This window comes from Alexandromys fortis, unplaced genomic scaffold (genome assembly GCF_014885135.2).
Source record: "Alexandromys fortis isolate MF-2015 unplaced genomic scaffold, M_Fortis_MF-2015_v1.1 scaffold_6, whole genome shotgun sequence".
In the NCBI taxonomy this organism is placed as follows: Eukaryota; Metazoa; Chordata; class Mammalia; order Rodentia; family Cricetidae; genus Alexandromys; species Alexandromys fortis.
Genome location: NW_026067902.1, coordinates 17,442,919 through 17,456,674, shown reverse-complemented (window position 1 = coordinate 17,456,674; position 13,756 = coordinate 17,442,919). Strand labels below are relative to the sequence as shown.

At 40.6% G+C, this 13,756-nt stretch overlaps 1 protein-coding gene across 4 annotated transcripts in view; it reads right to left on the bottom strand.

Annotated features, from left to right (window-relative positions):
- Window positions 1–907: 907 nt before the first annotated feature.
- Window positions 908–13,756, bottom strand: part of Catsper2 (cation channel sperm associated 2) — an 18,731-nt gene continuing 5,882 nt past the window's right edge. The window contains exons 4-12 of one of the 4 annotated variants that reach the window (XM_050134352.1): window positions 12,173–12,345; window positions 11,543–11,698; window positions 10,983–11,107; window positions 6,594–6,772; window positions 6,309–6,408; window positions 5,985–6,041; window positions 3,941–4,272; window positions 3,537–3,704; window positions 910–2,168 (exon numbers count right to left, since the gene is read on the bottom strand). In XM_050134352.1, coding sequence (XP_049990309.1) covers window positions 2,137–2,168; window positions 3,537–3,704; window positions 3,941–4,272; window positions 5,985–6,041; window positions 6,309–6,408; window positions 6,594–6,772; window positions 10,983–11,107; window positions 11,543–11,698; window positions 12,173–12,345 — 1,322 coding nt within the window. In that variant the 3' untranslated portion in view covers window positions 910–2,136. Of the gene's footprint in view, window positions 2,169–3,536; window positions 3,705–3,940; window positions 4,273–5,984; window positions 6,042–6,308; window positions 6,409–6,593; window positions 6,773–10,982; window positions 11,108–11,542; window positions 11,699–12,172; window positions 12,346–13,756 lie in introns of all 4 variants that reach the window. The other 3 variants (XM_050134349.1, XM_050134351.1, XM_050134350.1) reach the window with 3 other exon arrangements.

Sequence of the window (13,756 nt, the reverse complement as noted above, 5' to 3'; positions counted from 1 at the left end):
TCCAAGTCCCACCTCCACTCATGCTTCATGGTATTCAGACACAGAGACACATACAAAGTAAGTGACAAAGTCAGTCTAATAAAAAAGGAAACCTTTGTATGCATCGTTTGGACATATAATTCATATCACATAAACATTTTAAAGTATACGATTCAGTGTTTTATTTTTGGTATTTGTTTTATTTGTGTGTGAGGCTGGGTAGAAGTGCTGCATGCATGTGTGTTCATATGTGTACAGGTACATACCCACACATATATGTGTGGAGGCCAGATGTCAACATCAAATGCATTCCTCTATTACTCTCCACCTATTTATTTTTTTTGAGACAGGGACACTAATTGAACCTGGAACTCTGTTTTAGTTAGAGTGGCTGGCAAGTGAGCCCTGGGGTTTACCTGTCTCTGCCTACCAGGACTAGGGTATACGCATGTTGCCATGCCTGGCTTCTGTGTGGGTGCTGGGACCTGAACTTACATCCTGATCCTTCGTCAACAAGCAGTTTATCAACCAGGCCATCTCCCCAACCTGCTTGTTTTTTGAGACAAGGTCTAACTATCCATAGAGCTCAAGCCAGGCTAGGCTACACAATAAGTTCTAGCACAGCATGGACTATGAAAAGAAACTGTATCTCAAAGAAAAAGAAGTTTTCAATTAAAAAATTTAAATGAGAGTTTATCTTATACATCTGACTATTTTATGGCATATACACACATACTCCACATAAAGAATACATTGTATAGCATGTAAATATACATATAATAGATAAAATGTTTCTATATATCAAGCACTCAATAAGCAATAGAATTTTTTTAAATGTTTATTGATTTTTATGTGCATGTGTGTTTTGTCTGCATCTGTGTCTGTGCACCACATGCATGCAGTGCCTGAGAAGAGAAGAAGAGGACATCAGATTCCTGGACCTGGATTACAGGCAGGTGTGAGCCACCATGGGGGTGCTGGGAACTGAAACCAGGTCCTCTACAAGAGCAGCAAATGTTCTTTACCACAGACTCATCTCCTTGGCCAAGGTTGATAGAATTTTTAATAACAAGCATTTCCAAAGCAATAAATCCTATGCTGGGCATGTAACCCTATAACTCAGGAAGTTGAAGCAGGAGTTTAAGGCCAACCTGTACTGCATAGTAAATTGAGGTCAGTGTGGGGTAGAACCAGAGACCCTATCTCCAAAGAACAACAAACCAAAAAGACTTGAGTCCTTCCACAATAGAATGGAATACCTTCAGATAGTACATCACCAACCATCAGCTTGATAGTCGCTCTTTCAGCTATAAAGGGCTTCCTGCTGGGGTTTATAGAACAGTGGTAGGATATATGAGGATATGGGGTTGATCTCTGGAACCATATACACACACACAATAAGGTGTCTCTGTTTTGATGGAAATTAGATCAATTCTGAGGTCCTACAAACTGTGGAACATAAACTGAAATGAAAACGTCCCTGATCTATGATGAGGGAGATGAAAAAATGTATTGTCTTTGGTCCAGATACAGGTATGAACAATATGTGACCGAAGCCAATAGTATGTGGGAGCATTCTGGACCATTTGGTCTGGACTGTTGACTGATTCTGGAATTGAAGTTGAGTCCATTAAGATCAGTGAAGAGGAAGCTAGAGATGTGACTGCTAAAGCACGGACCCACCATGGATGAAGCCCAGGTTGTATCCCAGCCCTGAAAAGAAAGTTAATGCTGCCCAAGGGAGCATTAGCAGAGTAGGCGATGGAAACCTGACCTCTCAAGTAGTTAAACCGACATCTCTGAGGACAGGGTTATTCCACACAGAAGCCTGCAGACTGTAGCTAAGACAAAGAGAAACCAGCGCTCTTACTAGGAAGTAGAAGTTACAAGAAATGGGCTAGACTGTACGGTCATGAAGAGCCATATGGGGCTGCAGACAGGCTGGCCAGTCAGAAGGAAGCACAGGCTCCAACAGCCTCTCAAGTACTTTTTGCCTTTTTGTATCATCTACATCTCATAAAAATATTTAATTAACTTACTTACCAGAAATATTCACCAGTGGTTTTTATTAGATATTTATATTTCGAATTCTCTTTTTTCAACTACCCTTCATTAGCTTTCGCTGGGTCGAGAGATGTGCCGCCATCCATTGTACCTTTACTTGTCTTCAAAACTCATCAGGGCCTGGACTGTAAAGAGACAGACTGTGAGGCTAGTGCTGAGGATGGACAAACACACGTACACACGTATGTTTGCTAAAGGCCTTGCTTCCTGCCTTCCAGATTCTCACAGAAATCTTTTTTTTAATCCCAGCACTCGGGAGGCAGAGGCAGGCAGATCTCTGGGAGTTCGAGGACAGCCTGGTCTACAAGAGCTAGTTCCAGAACAGGCACCAAAGCTACAGAGAAACCCTGTCTCGAAAAACCAAAAAAAAAAAAAAAAAAAAAAAAAAAAAAAAAAAAAAAAAAAAAAAAAAAAAAAAAAAAAAAAAAAAAAAAAGATTTATTTATTTATTACATATACAGTATTCTGCCTTCATGTAACCTGCATGTCAGAAGAGGGTACCCCAGATCTTATTACGGATGGTTGTGAGCCACCATGTGGTTGCTGGGAATTAAACTCAGGACCTCTGGAAGAGCGGCCAGTGCTCTTAACCGCAGAACCATTTCCAGCCCCTCACACACATCTCGACAGATATTTATTCTATGCTTCTTAAACCTAGTTTCTCTTCAGCACCATAAACAAATACATCAAGGCAGGGCAGAGCTCTGCGGTCTTAGAAAAACAAATACCATTTACTTTCTCCATTTGCGGGTCCTAGATTTTATATAGATACATAAGATCATACATACATACATACATGTATATATGACATGAAAGGAAGTTGAGGTGTAACTGCTGAGTGGACAAAGAGAAGTAACAGAGATACCAGGGTAACTTAGTAGATAAAGATGCTTGCTTCCTAGCCTGCTATGAAGAAGGAGGAAGAGAGGAGGAGGAGGAGAAGAAAAAGAAGAGCTATTCCTAACTCTCATGTCTGTGTGTAGATATTTCCTTCCATTCATCTCCTCCTACTACCTTTTTTTTTAAATTTTATTAATTCAAATTAATATCCAAAAGGTGAAATGTAAGAAAAATGATTTGGAGCAGGTAAGTTTTCGGCTTCTATCCAATTCCAATCAGGAGGTTGATGCCTATTCCTTGATATCTTCTGAGGATGGAGGAGTAGTTACATGTGGGTTTTTCTAATTCCAGCTTCCCAGTGCGACCCTGAGCCCTACAGCTCAGACTGGAATGTGGCCTTGGCCTTCCAGGAGAAGGCAATCTGCTGCACTACTTAGCAGGAACCCACCTTGGCCCGATTCTCAACAGTACCAACCTCTGAGAACTATCAGTTCTATCAGAACTATCTATCTTCATGAGAACCGAGCTTTCCGACCTTGTGAGACTTGAGCGCCCCCTGGTGGAGAAGCCTATTTTCTAGCTCTTTTCTAAGTTGCTGTTTTAGAATAGCCGAAGCTGAGATTCCTGACCCCAGGACTTCCTTAAGTCCTCACCTGCAAATTCTTGCAACTTCTTGCGCTCCTCTATGTTATACTGAAGCTTTTCTAGTAACTCAAAATATCGAAAAAGTGAATCTCTGGGCCAAACAACACGGTCATCCTGATCCATATCCATTAACCCAGGCAGGTTCTCATGCACAAGAGTCTCCCAGTCCAAGTTACCTGTGAGAAAGAATGTTTCTTAAGAACACGTCTAGGCCAGACGTGGTGAGATAAAAAAGGAGAAAGAAGAGGAGGCGGTGACAACATGGATGTCTAATTCATGCCTGCCCCCATCATTTGGGTACAAGGCAGGAGAACAGAGGGTTTGAAGTCATCCTGGGCTGCAAAACAAAATGGCTGTGGTTCTCTTAAGCAAGATGAATCTGAATTCAAATGGAAGGTCCTATTCTGCTTACCAACATGATCCAAATCAGCTAACGAAGAACTGTAGGAGGATGAAGCGTCAGAAGAGGAAGATGAGAAGACTTTGGTTTTTGGTGTTTTTTTTTGTACTTTTCCAACTTCGTCACTTTCGTCGACGTCATCACTGATTTCGGCATCATCACTTTTGTCGACGTCATCACTGCTTTCGGTGTCATCACTGTTTTCGGCGTCATCACTTTTTTTGGCGTCTTCACTTTTATTGACGTCTTCGCTTTTGTTGGCATCATTTTTTGCAGGATCACTGGCTACAGACTCTTTAGAATGTCCCAATAAGTCTTCGGAGGGCTTTCCTTGACTTGTTCCTCTATACATATAAAGAAACAAACTTTATTGCTTCAAATATATTTGCAAGATGTGATCGTCCATTTATCATGCTGGTCCCTAAAGCTTTGATTTACAGCTTTAAAGCCAAACTGTTCTCAGACTCTAGGCTTAGGTACTTCCCAGCTCAGACATCCCCAATGTATCTTTCTTAACTGTTCTCTTCCTTCCCATATCAGTCCAACAGAAAATCCTGTTTTTAAATGTACATCACTTCATGCGATTCCTCTGCTCAGAGCCTACAATAACCTCTGATAGCCCTACAGAATCATGTTCCCATGCTGGGAAGGTTTGCACGAGTATCGTCTCCTGCTGTGGAATAATCCTTTTGTACGCTGTGAAGATGTGCTGCTCGCATTGTTTAAATAAAGAGTTGATTGGTCAATAGCCAAGTAGGGAGAGGTTAAGTGGGAGAGCCAAACTAAGGGAACTCTGGGAAGAAGGAGGGCAGAGTTGCTAGCCAGATGCAGAGGACACAGATGAGCATGCCGTGCTGAAAAAGGTACTGCCACGTGGTACAGCGTAGATAAAAAATATGGGTTAAGTTGAAAGAGCTAGTTAGCAACAAGCCTAGGCTATTGGCTGAGTATTTATAATTAATAATAAGTCTCTGTGTGGTCATTTTGGGGAGTCGGTGGTCCCATCAAAAAACTCTGCCTACAACCTTCCACAGGTTCATGTCTTTGAACACTTGGTGCCCAGCTAGGGGTGCTTTTTGGGAAGGGTGTGGGAACTTTAGGAAGTGGAGCTTTGCTGGAGGAAGGGTATCAGTAAAGACAGATTTTGAGCATTCACAACCTTGTCCCACTTGTAGTTCATTTCTGCTTCATGTTTGCAGTTAAAGATGTGATTTCTCAGCTTCCTGCTCTGACTACCTGCTGCCATGCCTCCTCTGCCTTTATTCCACTCCCTCTGGAAGCATAAGCCCAAAGAAACTCTTCCTTCAGTAAGTTACCTTGGTCATGGTGTTTTATCAGGGCTCATACACAATCCATTGTTTCTCTCCCCTCGTCTCCTGGCACTCTTTTTCTGCCCTGTGACAATGGTCAGTACTGTCTCTCACGCATGAGGGTTTGTGTACAGCTGCTCTCTCTGTTGTTCACACTCTCACAGAGACACTCCTGGAAATCTCACTGCTTTCAAGTCTTTGCTCACATTATTTCTTTCAATGAGGACGTCCTAGTTAACCTTGTTTAAAACCACAACCATAGACAGTCATGATGGTAAAGGCATGTTCAAAATTTTAAAAAAATTAAGAAAGAAAAAATCTCCACAAAAACAAAATAATTAGTCAGGTGTGGTGGCACATATGTTTAATTCCAGCACTCGGAGGCAGAGACAGGAGGATTTCTGTGAGCCTGAGGCCAGTCATCGAGTTTGAGGACAGCCAGGACTATACAAAAGACCCCATACCTTCATCTATTCTCTGCTGCCATGTCATCTCCTGGTTTCCTAGAGGATCTTTGTTGCTAGTTTAGAACATACTCAAATAACCCAGGATGAGCTATTTCAGATCTTTAGACTAACCCCATCTGCAAAGACTCCGTTTTCAAATAAAGCCACATAAAGGTCTTAGAGAGTTAGGACAAAGATAGATAATTTAGGGTACCATGGATTCTCTCTCAAAGCAAATCTTCATCTTCGCCAGTTTCTACCATCTCATATTTCCATCCCATCCACATACTTATTACTAACCTGTCATCCATGTTGTTATTACTTAACCTTACTGATCCACGGGACAGGTTTTGTCTCCTACAAAACAAAACAAAACAAAAAAGAAATTAAAATTAGAAAAAAAAGCTACAACTCAGAAAAAGTATAATAAAGAAAACAATTCATATCTATAAAGAAAGAAAACTAAGTAATGAAGGGAAGTAGAGGAAACCCCCATAGCATATAAAGAAAAACAAGAATGGGGACTTCTTAATTCTAGGCAAAACTGTGGTCATAGGGGCCAAAGAAAAGAAACAGGAAAATGAGTTGAGAAATAGGATGGGGTTTGAACACATAGAAGCTGACCTCTGAATAATCTGTCGCTTGAATATGTCAGCTTTATACTGAACCTCCAGGTGGGTCATCTCCTCACTCAGCTCATTTCTGATATTCTGAAAGTTAGTAACTGCCCCAAAGGGCCATTAAGAGTTAGAAGGTGGTGGTGACTAGACCAAGAAGACTGCTCAAGTGGAAATAGCCGTTCCAATAGCCAAACTTCCTTAACACACTGAGTTCTCTCCCGGTGGTCCACCAACCCCAGCCAGTTCTCCCACCATCCCTTGTGCAAAGTTGTACCTTCTCTGGACTTACCCATCATGGCTACTATGATATTTCGAAAGATAATGGAGCCAAGCAACAACCAAAGGATCACATAGATGCTGCTAAAGACACGGCTAGCTTCTGGCACCTTCCAGACATCCTGAAGTACTGCATACCAATGATCCAAGGTGAAGAGGATGAACACTGTCACCAGGGAATTGAGTAGGTCCCTAGAAAAGCAATGAGTGAATATAAGAAGCAGAGATCTAAACCTTTCAGAAACTGGGTTTTGTTTTGAGTCTCACTATGCAGCCTAGGTTAGACTGGAACACTATGTCCACAGGTGGACTTTGACTTCACAGAGTTGAACTCCTGCCTCTGTGCCTGGTCTCATTATTATTCTTAGAGCTACATAAGGGCATTTACTTGTAATATGCTCTGATTTGGGCTCCTTTTCTATCATTATCGATATTGTCTAGCTAACCATTCTTCAGTCCAAAATCACTTTTATTATGTTCAACAGCCCATAAATATCTCTCAGTATTCTATTAGTCCTGGGGCTGCTGCTTTCTCAATAAATACATATTGACTAAATTCTTGTGTGTGTGTGTGTGTAATTATCTATTTATTTATGTTATATGCATTGGTGTTCTGCCTGTATGTATGTCTGTGTGAGAGTGTCAGACCCCCTCAAACTGGAGTAACAGACAGCTGTGACCTGCCATGTAGGTGCTGGGAACTGAAACTAGGTCCTCTATAAAAGTAGGCAGTGTTCTTAACTACTGAGCCATCTCTCCAGCCCCTTGTTTTATTTTTATTTTAATTTTAATTTTTTTCGAGATAGGGTTTCTCTGTGTAACAGCCCAGGCTGTCCTGGAACTCACTCTGTAGACCAGGCTGGCCACTAACTCACAGAGATCCATCTGCCTCTGCCTCCAAAGTGCTGGGATTAAAGCCACCCTTGCTCCTGACTAAATTCTTTAAATTTTCTTGTTTGTTTGTTTCATATATATATGAGATTAAAGGCATGTGCCACCATGCCCAGCAAAATTTTTGCATTATCTTTTGATGTGTGTGTGTGTGTGTGTGTGTTCACATGCACACATGTGCACGTTCATGGACATGCCACTGCCCAGACATGGAGCTCAGAGGCTGTCTTTCAAGAGTTGGTTCTTTGCTTATAACATGTAGGTTTAGGATTGATCAGGTTGTCTGGCTTGGAGGCAAGCACTCTTATCCACTGAGCCATCTTGCCAGCCCTGACTGAACTCTTAAAAGACAAATAAATCACCAACTAAAACCTTTTTTCCTAAGCTAATGCTCTACAAGTCTGTGAGCTTATTTATTTGTATATGAACATTTTGCCTGTATGTATGTGTATGTACAACACACACACATACATACATGGTGCCTGAGATGGCTGGAGGAGGGGAACAGATTCCCTAAACTAGAGTTACAGGTGGTCATGAGCCACTACGTGGGTGCTGGGAATCAAATGCAGGTCCTCTGCAAGAGCAGCCAGTGCTCTTAACCACTGAGTTATCTCTCTGACCCCTTACTCCATATAATTTTTAGATATCAATTTTTATATAATACAAGAAATTTAAAGGCCAGGCGGTGGTGGCGCACACCTTTAATTCCAGCACTTGGGAGGCAGAGGCAGACGGATCTCTGTGAGTTCGAGACCAGCCTAGTCTACAAGGGCTAGTTCCAGGACAGGCTCCAGAACCAGAGAAGCCCTGTCTCAAAAAAGCAAAAAAAAAAAAAAAAAAAATTTAACAAATGTTCCTATCTAACACGGTATCTGTACTTGTTTCAGAACAGTTTCAACTGTTAGATAAATAAATGAATGGCAATCCCATATAATGAATGGTAATACACACAAATAACATTTAAACTATAAATTGACACAATTATAAATGAATTATTTGGGGATTAAAGACTAAAGCTACCTCATAAAGCATTTGTTTAGCATGAATAAAGTGCTGAGTTTTTCTCTTTCCTGAAATCTTTTGTCCATAAAAACAAATTTTGGAAAATTTTCTTCTTTCCTATTTATTTCTCATGCTTGTTTTTAGTTTGCTTTTTCTGTAACAAAGTCTCATTGTGTAGCCCTGGATCTAGAACTCACTGCATCAACCCAGGTGACCTAGAACCAGAAGCAATCCTCTTGCCTCAGCTGTCAAGGGCTAAGAGTACAGGAATGACCCACTTCAACCTGCTCTGAATTCTTTACAAAAGTACGTGTTGTTGAGTCTAGAGTTGACAGCCAGGCATGGTGGCCAGCCTGATCAACATAGTGAGTTTCAGGACAGCCTGCCGTACACAGTGAGAAAAAAAAAAAAAAAAGAGCTGAAGCCAAGTGTTTTGGTGCTTGCCTTTATTCCTAGTACTCAGGAAATAGGCAGGTAGGTAGATCTTTGTGAGTTCCAGGTCAGTCATAGGTAAAGAGTGAAACCCCTGCCCCTACCCTGGGATTAAAGACCCATCCCACAACATCCATTGAGACCCTGTCTTATTAAAAAATAAGTAAGAGTTTAGAGGTGGAAAGTGGAAGCAGGAGGATCAGGAGTTCACCGCCATCTTTTATTACACAGCCAGTTCAAGACCTTGCCTGTTTTGGAATATTTGTTTAACTATGTAACAATGTGTCGCATTTGCTTAACTATGTTAAAATGGATTGCATTTGTTTATGTTGCAGAATATTTAACTATGCAAAATGTGTTGCATTTGTTTAATTATGTAAAGATGTGTTGCTGTTTTATCTTGCCTGCCTAAGGCACCTGAAGGGCCAATAGCGAGGGAGGAGGTATAGGTGGAACTTCTGAGCAGGGAGAGTAAGTAGGAGGGGGAATTTAGGCTTGGAGAAGAAAAAGAGAAGAAAGAGAAAGAGAGGCCAGGGAGATGCCAGGGCTGGCCAGAAAGAGAGGAAGCATGAAAGTAAGACATCAGAACGAAAGAAAGGTAAAAAGTCCTGAAGCAAAATGTAGATGAACAGAAATGGGTTAAGTTAAAAGAGCTGGTGGGACAAGCCTAAGGTAAGGCCAAGCATTGGTAATTAATAATAAGTCTGCGAGTCTTTATTTGGGAGCTGTTTGTGGCCCAAAGAAAATTCCAACTCCACTTGCCTCAAAAACAAAACAAACAAACAAAAATTGTCTAAGAAAGACCTACTTACATAGTAATCGCAATATTTGGGAGGCAGAGGCAGGAGACCTGCCAAGGCCAGCCTGGGCTATAAGGGAGAATGCTGTCTCAAAATAAAACAGAACAAAACCACCTCTGAGATGCTGCTGAAACTAGACTCCAGTTGGGTATGTTAATACTTGTTCTAAGGGCAGCCTAAACTATATAGTTGAGTTCCAGGTCAGTCTGATCAATTTAGCAAGAACACATCTTTTTATTTTCTTTTTAAAGATTTATTTATTTATTTATTTATTTATTTATTTATTTATTTATACAACTTTCTGCCTCCATGTATACCCACACACCAGAGGAGGGCGCCAGCTCTCATTACAAATGGTTTGGAGCCACCATGTGGTTGCTGGGAATTGAACTCATGACCTCTGGAAGAGCAGACAGTGCTCTTAACCTCTGAGCCATCTCTCCAGCCCCCAGAACACATCTTTTTAAAAAAAGAAAATAAATACATGCTAGGGAGATAGTTCAGTGTCTAGCACGCATGGAATCCTATGTTCAAGTTCTGCTAATACAAGAAAAAGAAGAGTAAAAATAATGGATCCCAAGTCAATAATTTTAAATGGACTTTCTTCTTGCAAGGAATGGTTTTGATATAGATCTCTTTTTTAAAAAAATTGCTTTTCATAATATTTATTATTATTGCTACATATATGGCATAAATATGTAATATGTAAGACTGTTGATTTGAGAAAGAGTGGAGGGGCAAGAGAGGGGTTGGGGAGGGGGACATGGGAAAGGTTAGTGAGGGAAAGGGAAAGGGATACAATTATATTTTAATTAAAAATTTCAAAAACAGGGCGGGAGAGATGGCTCAGAGGTTAAGAACATTGACTGCTCTTCCAGAGGTCCAGAGTTCAAGTCCCAGCAACCACATGACATGGGGGTTCAGAACCATCTGTAATGAGGTCCTGTGCCCTCTTCTGGCCTGCAGGCAGAAATACAGGCAGAACAATGTACACATAATAATAATAATAATAATAATAATAATAATAATAATAATAAAGAATATGGCAATTAAAAAAATTTTCAAAAACACTTAAAAACACAAACAAAACAGAACTGGTTGTCCTAGGCCCAACATCAGAGCTAGCTCTACTTACTATGCCTTCCTTTCTCCTCTTTGTATTCTGCCCCACCCTCCTACCAGAGAGTCTAGTTTCTGTATTTCTGTGCTTTGGATGAGCATCTCAGTATCTACAAACCTCTCCCCTCATGAAGATTGCCCTTAGCCATGCTTACGAGAAGAACATGTTGTATTCCAGGTTCTCAATCGTTGAACGGGAATAGTCTTGGAAGAAGTAGACCCCGGTCACAGCAAAAATGTAGAAGAAGATAAGCAGCAGCATCAAGAGGAATGTCATGCTCTGCAGACAGATTCAGATCGGGGTCGGTAAGGCAAGGATGCTCACCAGCAGCCAGGCCTGCACACCACGCCGTCTCCCGGCAAATCCAGAGCAAGCGCAACTCTAACCCACAACAGTTTACTCTTTTTTTTTTTTTTTTTTGAGTTTTGTACATCAGCTTCTTTAAATATAAAAGAAATGGGATGAAGTTAGTACTTACCTCTCGAGTTGTTACAGAACATAAAGAAGATAATCCACATAAATATTTATTTAAAACTTAGTGCTCAGTAACTAGCAGACGTTACTTTAGGGGCTGATGCTCCTAAGGACATACAAATGTTCTCATACAAGAACACTTCATGAACCTTTCACGATCTTCTTTGACCATATTAAATATTAAACCCATGCTTTCTACCTTGTCCCCCATTCTACTTTAGGTTAATCAGTTTAAGTCACCTTCAGGGCCCTGGCCAGAGCCAATATAATAACTTTAATTTGACGGAATCGTGCAAACAGTTTGAGAGACCTCAGCACCCGGGAGATCCTCAGCAGCTGGAGCCACACGGAATTCCCCGAGACTCCCATCAACACCACAAACTCAGGAAGCAGAGACTGTGGGAGATACAGGCAATAAGTAAGGATACCCAAAGAACCCAGGCACAGTTGCCCCTGTTAATCCTGTCTTCTTCATAGTTTTCTGGGTCTTACTTTGAATCTGGGAACTGTTTGTTATTTAGTCTTTTTATATTAATCTATTTAAGCTCTATACTTCAGCTTGTTTACATATTTAAAAATGGGATAAAATTAGTGCTTTATCTCTTGAGTTGTTACAGAGCATAAAAAGATAACCCACAAAAAATACTTAAAATAGTGGCTGTCACTTAGTGCTCAGTAAGTAGCAGATGTCATTTGAGGGGTTGATACTCTTAATGACAATTTCTGCAATTACTTTTAGCTTTAAGGGGGAAAAATCAAAGCAGCAAATTTGACAAATTTATATATTCCTTCCTGGATGTTTTAGCTAACTTAATTTACCAAGGCATATAGCTGGTCCCATTAACTAATCCTAAGGATATTTATCCTTACCAGCATGGTAACAACAAAGTCAAAGACATTCCAGGCATTTTTCCAGAAGAGAGTAAAGCCAGATATCCACATTAGAAGGATCTCTAAAATGAAACTAAACAAGATAAACCAATCTGCCACCTCCAAAGTCAGTCTCAATGGCCACAGTTTAGTATTGGTGGATTCCATCAATTCTGTAAGGTAGAGCAAGGGAGAAATAAAAATGAAGTGAGAAGCTGAATAATGAAGGATGATCACTTATAAACCAGAGTTGTGACCACTACAATTCCATTTCTCTTGAATTTCTCTGTCTTTCATAAATTTGTTTAAATCTATGAGTATTTTGCCTGCATTATGTATGTGTATACATATATGTATATGTATCACATGTGTGCCTTCTACCTGAAGTCAGGGGAGGGTGTCAGATCCTCTAGAACTGGAGTTACAGTTGTAAGCCCCTATGTTGATGTTAGACTTGGACCTGGATCATCTGCAAGAGTAACAAGTGCTCTTGCTTCAACCTGTGTAATACAGGGCAGAACTACCCATAAAACAACAGCAATACTGTACTTCTTGTTGCTGGTATAAGTAACAGTTGCAAGCTTACAACCCATTCTACAGTCATACAGCCCCTACAGAATTTCCCTTTACTACACCCCCACCATATGCTGTACAGTTAAGTTTGTCCAAAAGTTTATAGGAAAGCAATGGGTCTTATAAACAGAGTGAAAATATAGAAATATGAGATTAAATCTTTTAAAAAATTAAACTTCTGAATAATTTCAAAGATGCCTTTTACAATTGATGTGTCCTAAGATGATTTTTATTTCTTAGTAGCCATGACACATGTACCTACCTACACACACACACACACACACACACACACACACACACACACACAAAAGTAATTAAATAAACATATAATTCTGGTTCCCAGAAGCAGGGGATTACAGTATTAGAAGGCACTAAGGACCACATTTAAGTCTCACAACATGTGTGTGTGAGTGTATGTATGCACGTGTGTATGTGTTTGTTTGTGTCATGATATTTTGTGTTTTAATGAAATTTGCTCGAAGATCAGAATGCAGAGCTAAGCCACTAGAGGCCAGGGAGTGATGGCATACACTTTTAATCCCAGGATTTGGGAGACAGAGGCAGACGGATTTCTGTTAGCTCAGTGCCACCCTGGGCTACATAAAATTGTTCCAGTCAGAGCTCACACAAAGGTTATCCCAGGACTTGGGATCCTACGCCTTTAACCTCAGCACTAGGAAGGTGGAGACAGGAGTGCTATGGCTGGGCAGAAAGAGTAATATCAAGTCGGAGGAGGCAGGAGCTCATTGCAGTCTGAGCAAGCAGTTTAAGGCAGCAGTCTGAAGCGGTCAGTCAGAGGATGCAGTCAGAGGAGGCAGTTTGAGGATTTGGTAGAGGTAAAAGATCTCTCTATTGGCTGGCTACACTGCTTCTCTGATCTCTTAAAAGATCTCTCTATTGGCTGGCTACACTGCTTCTCTGATCTCTTAGTTTTTGCCCCCTAATATCTGACTCTAGGTTTTTATCATTTTTTGTTGTTTTTTTTTTTTTTTTTTTTTTTTTTTTTTTTTT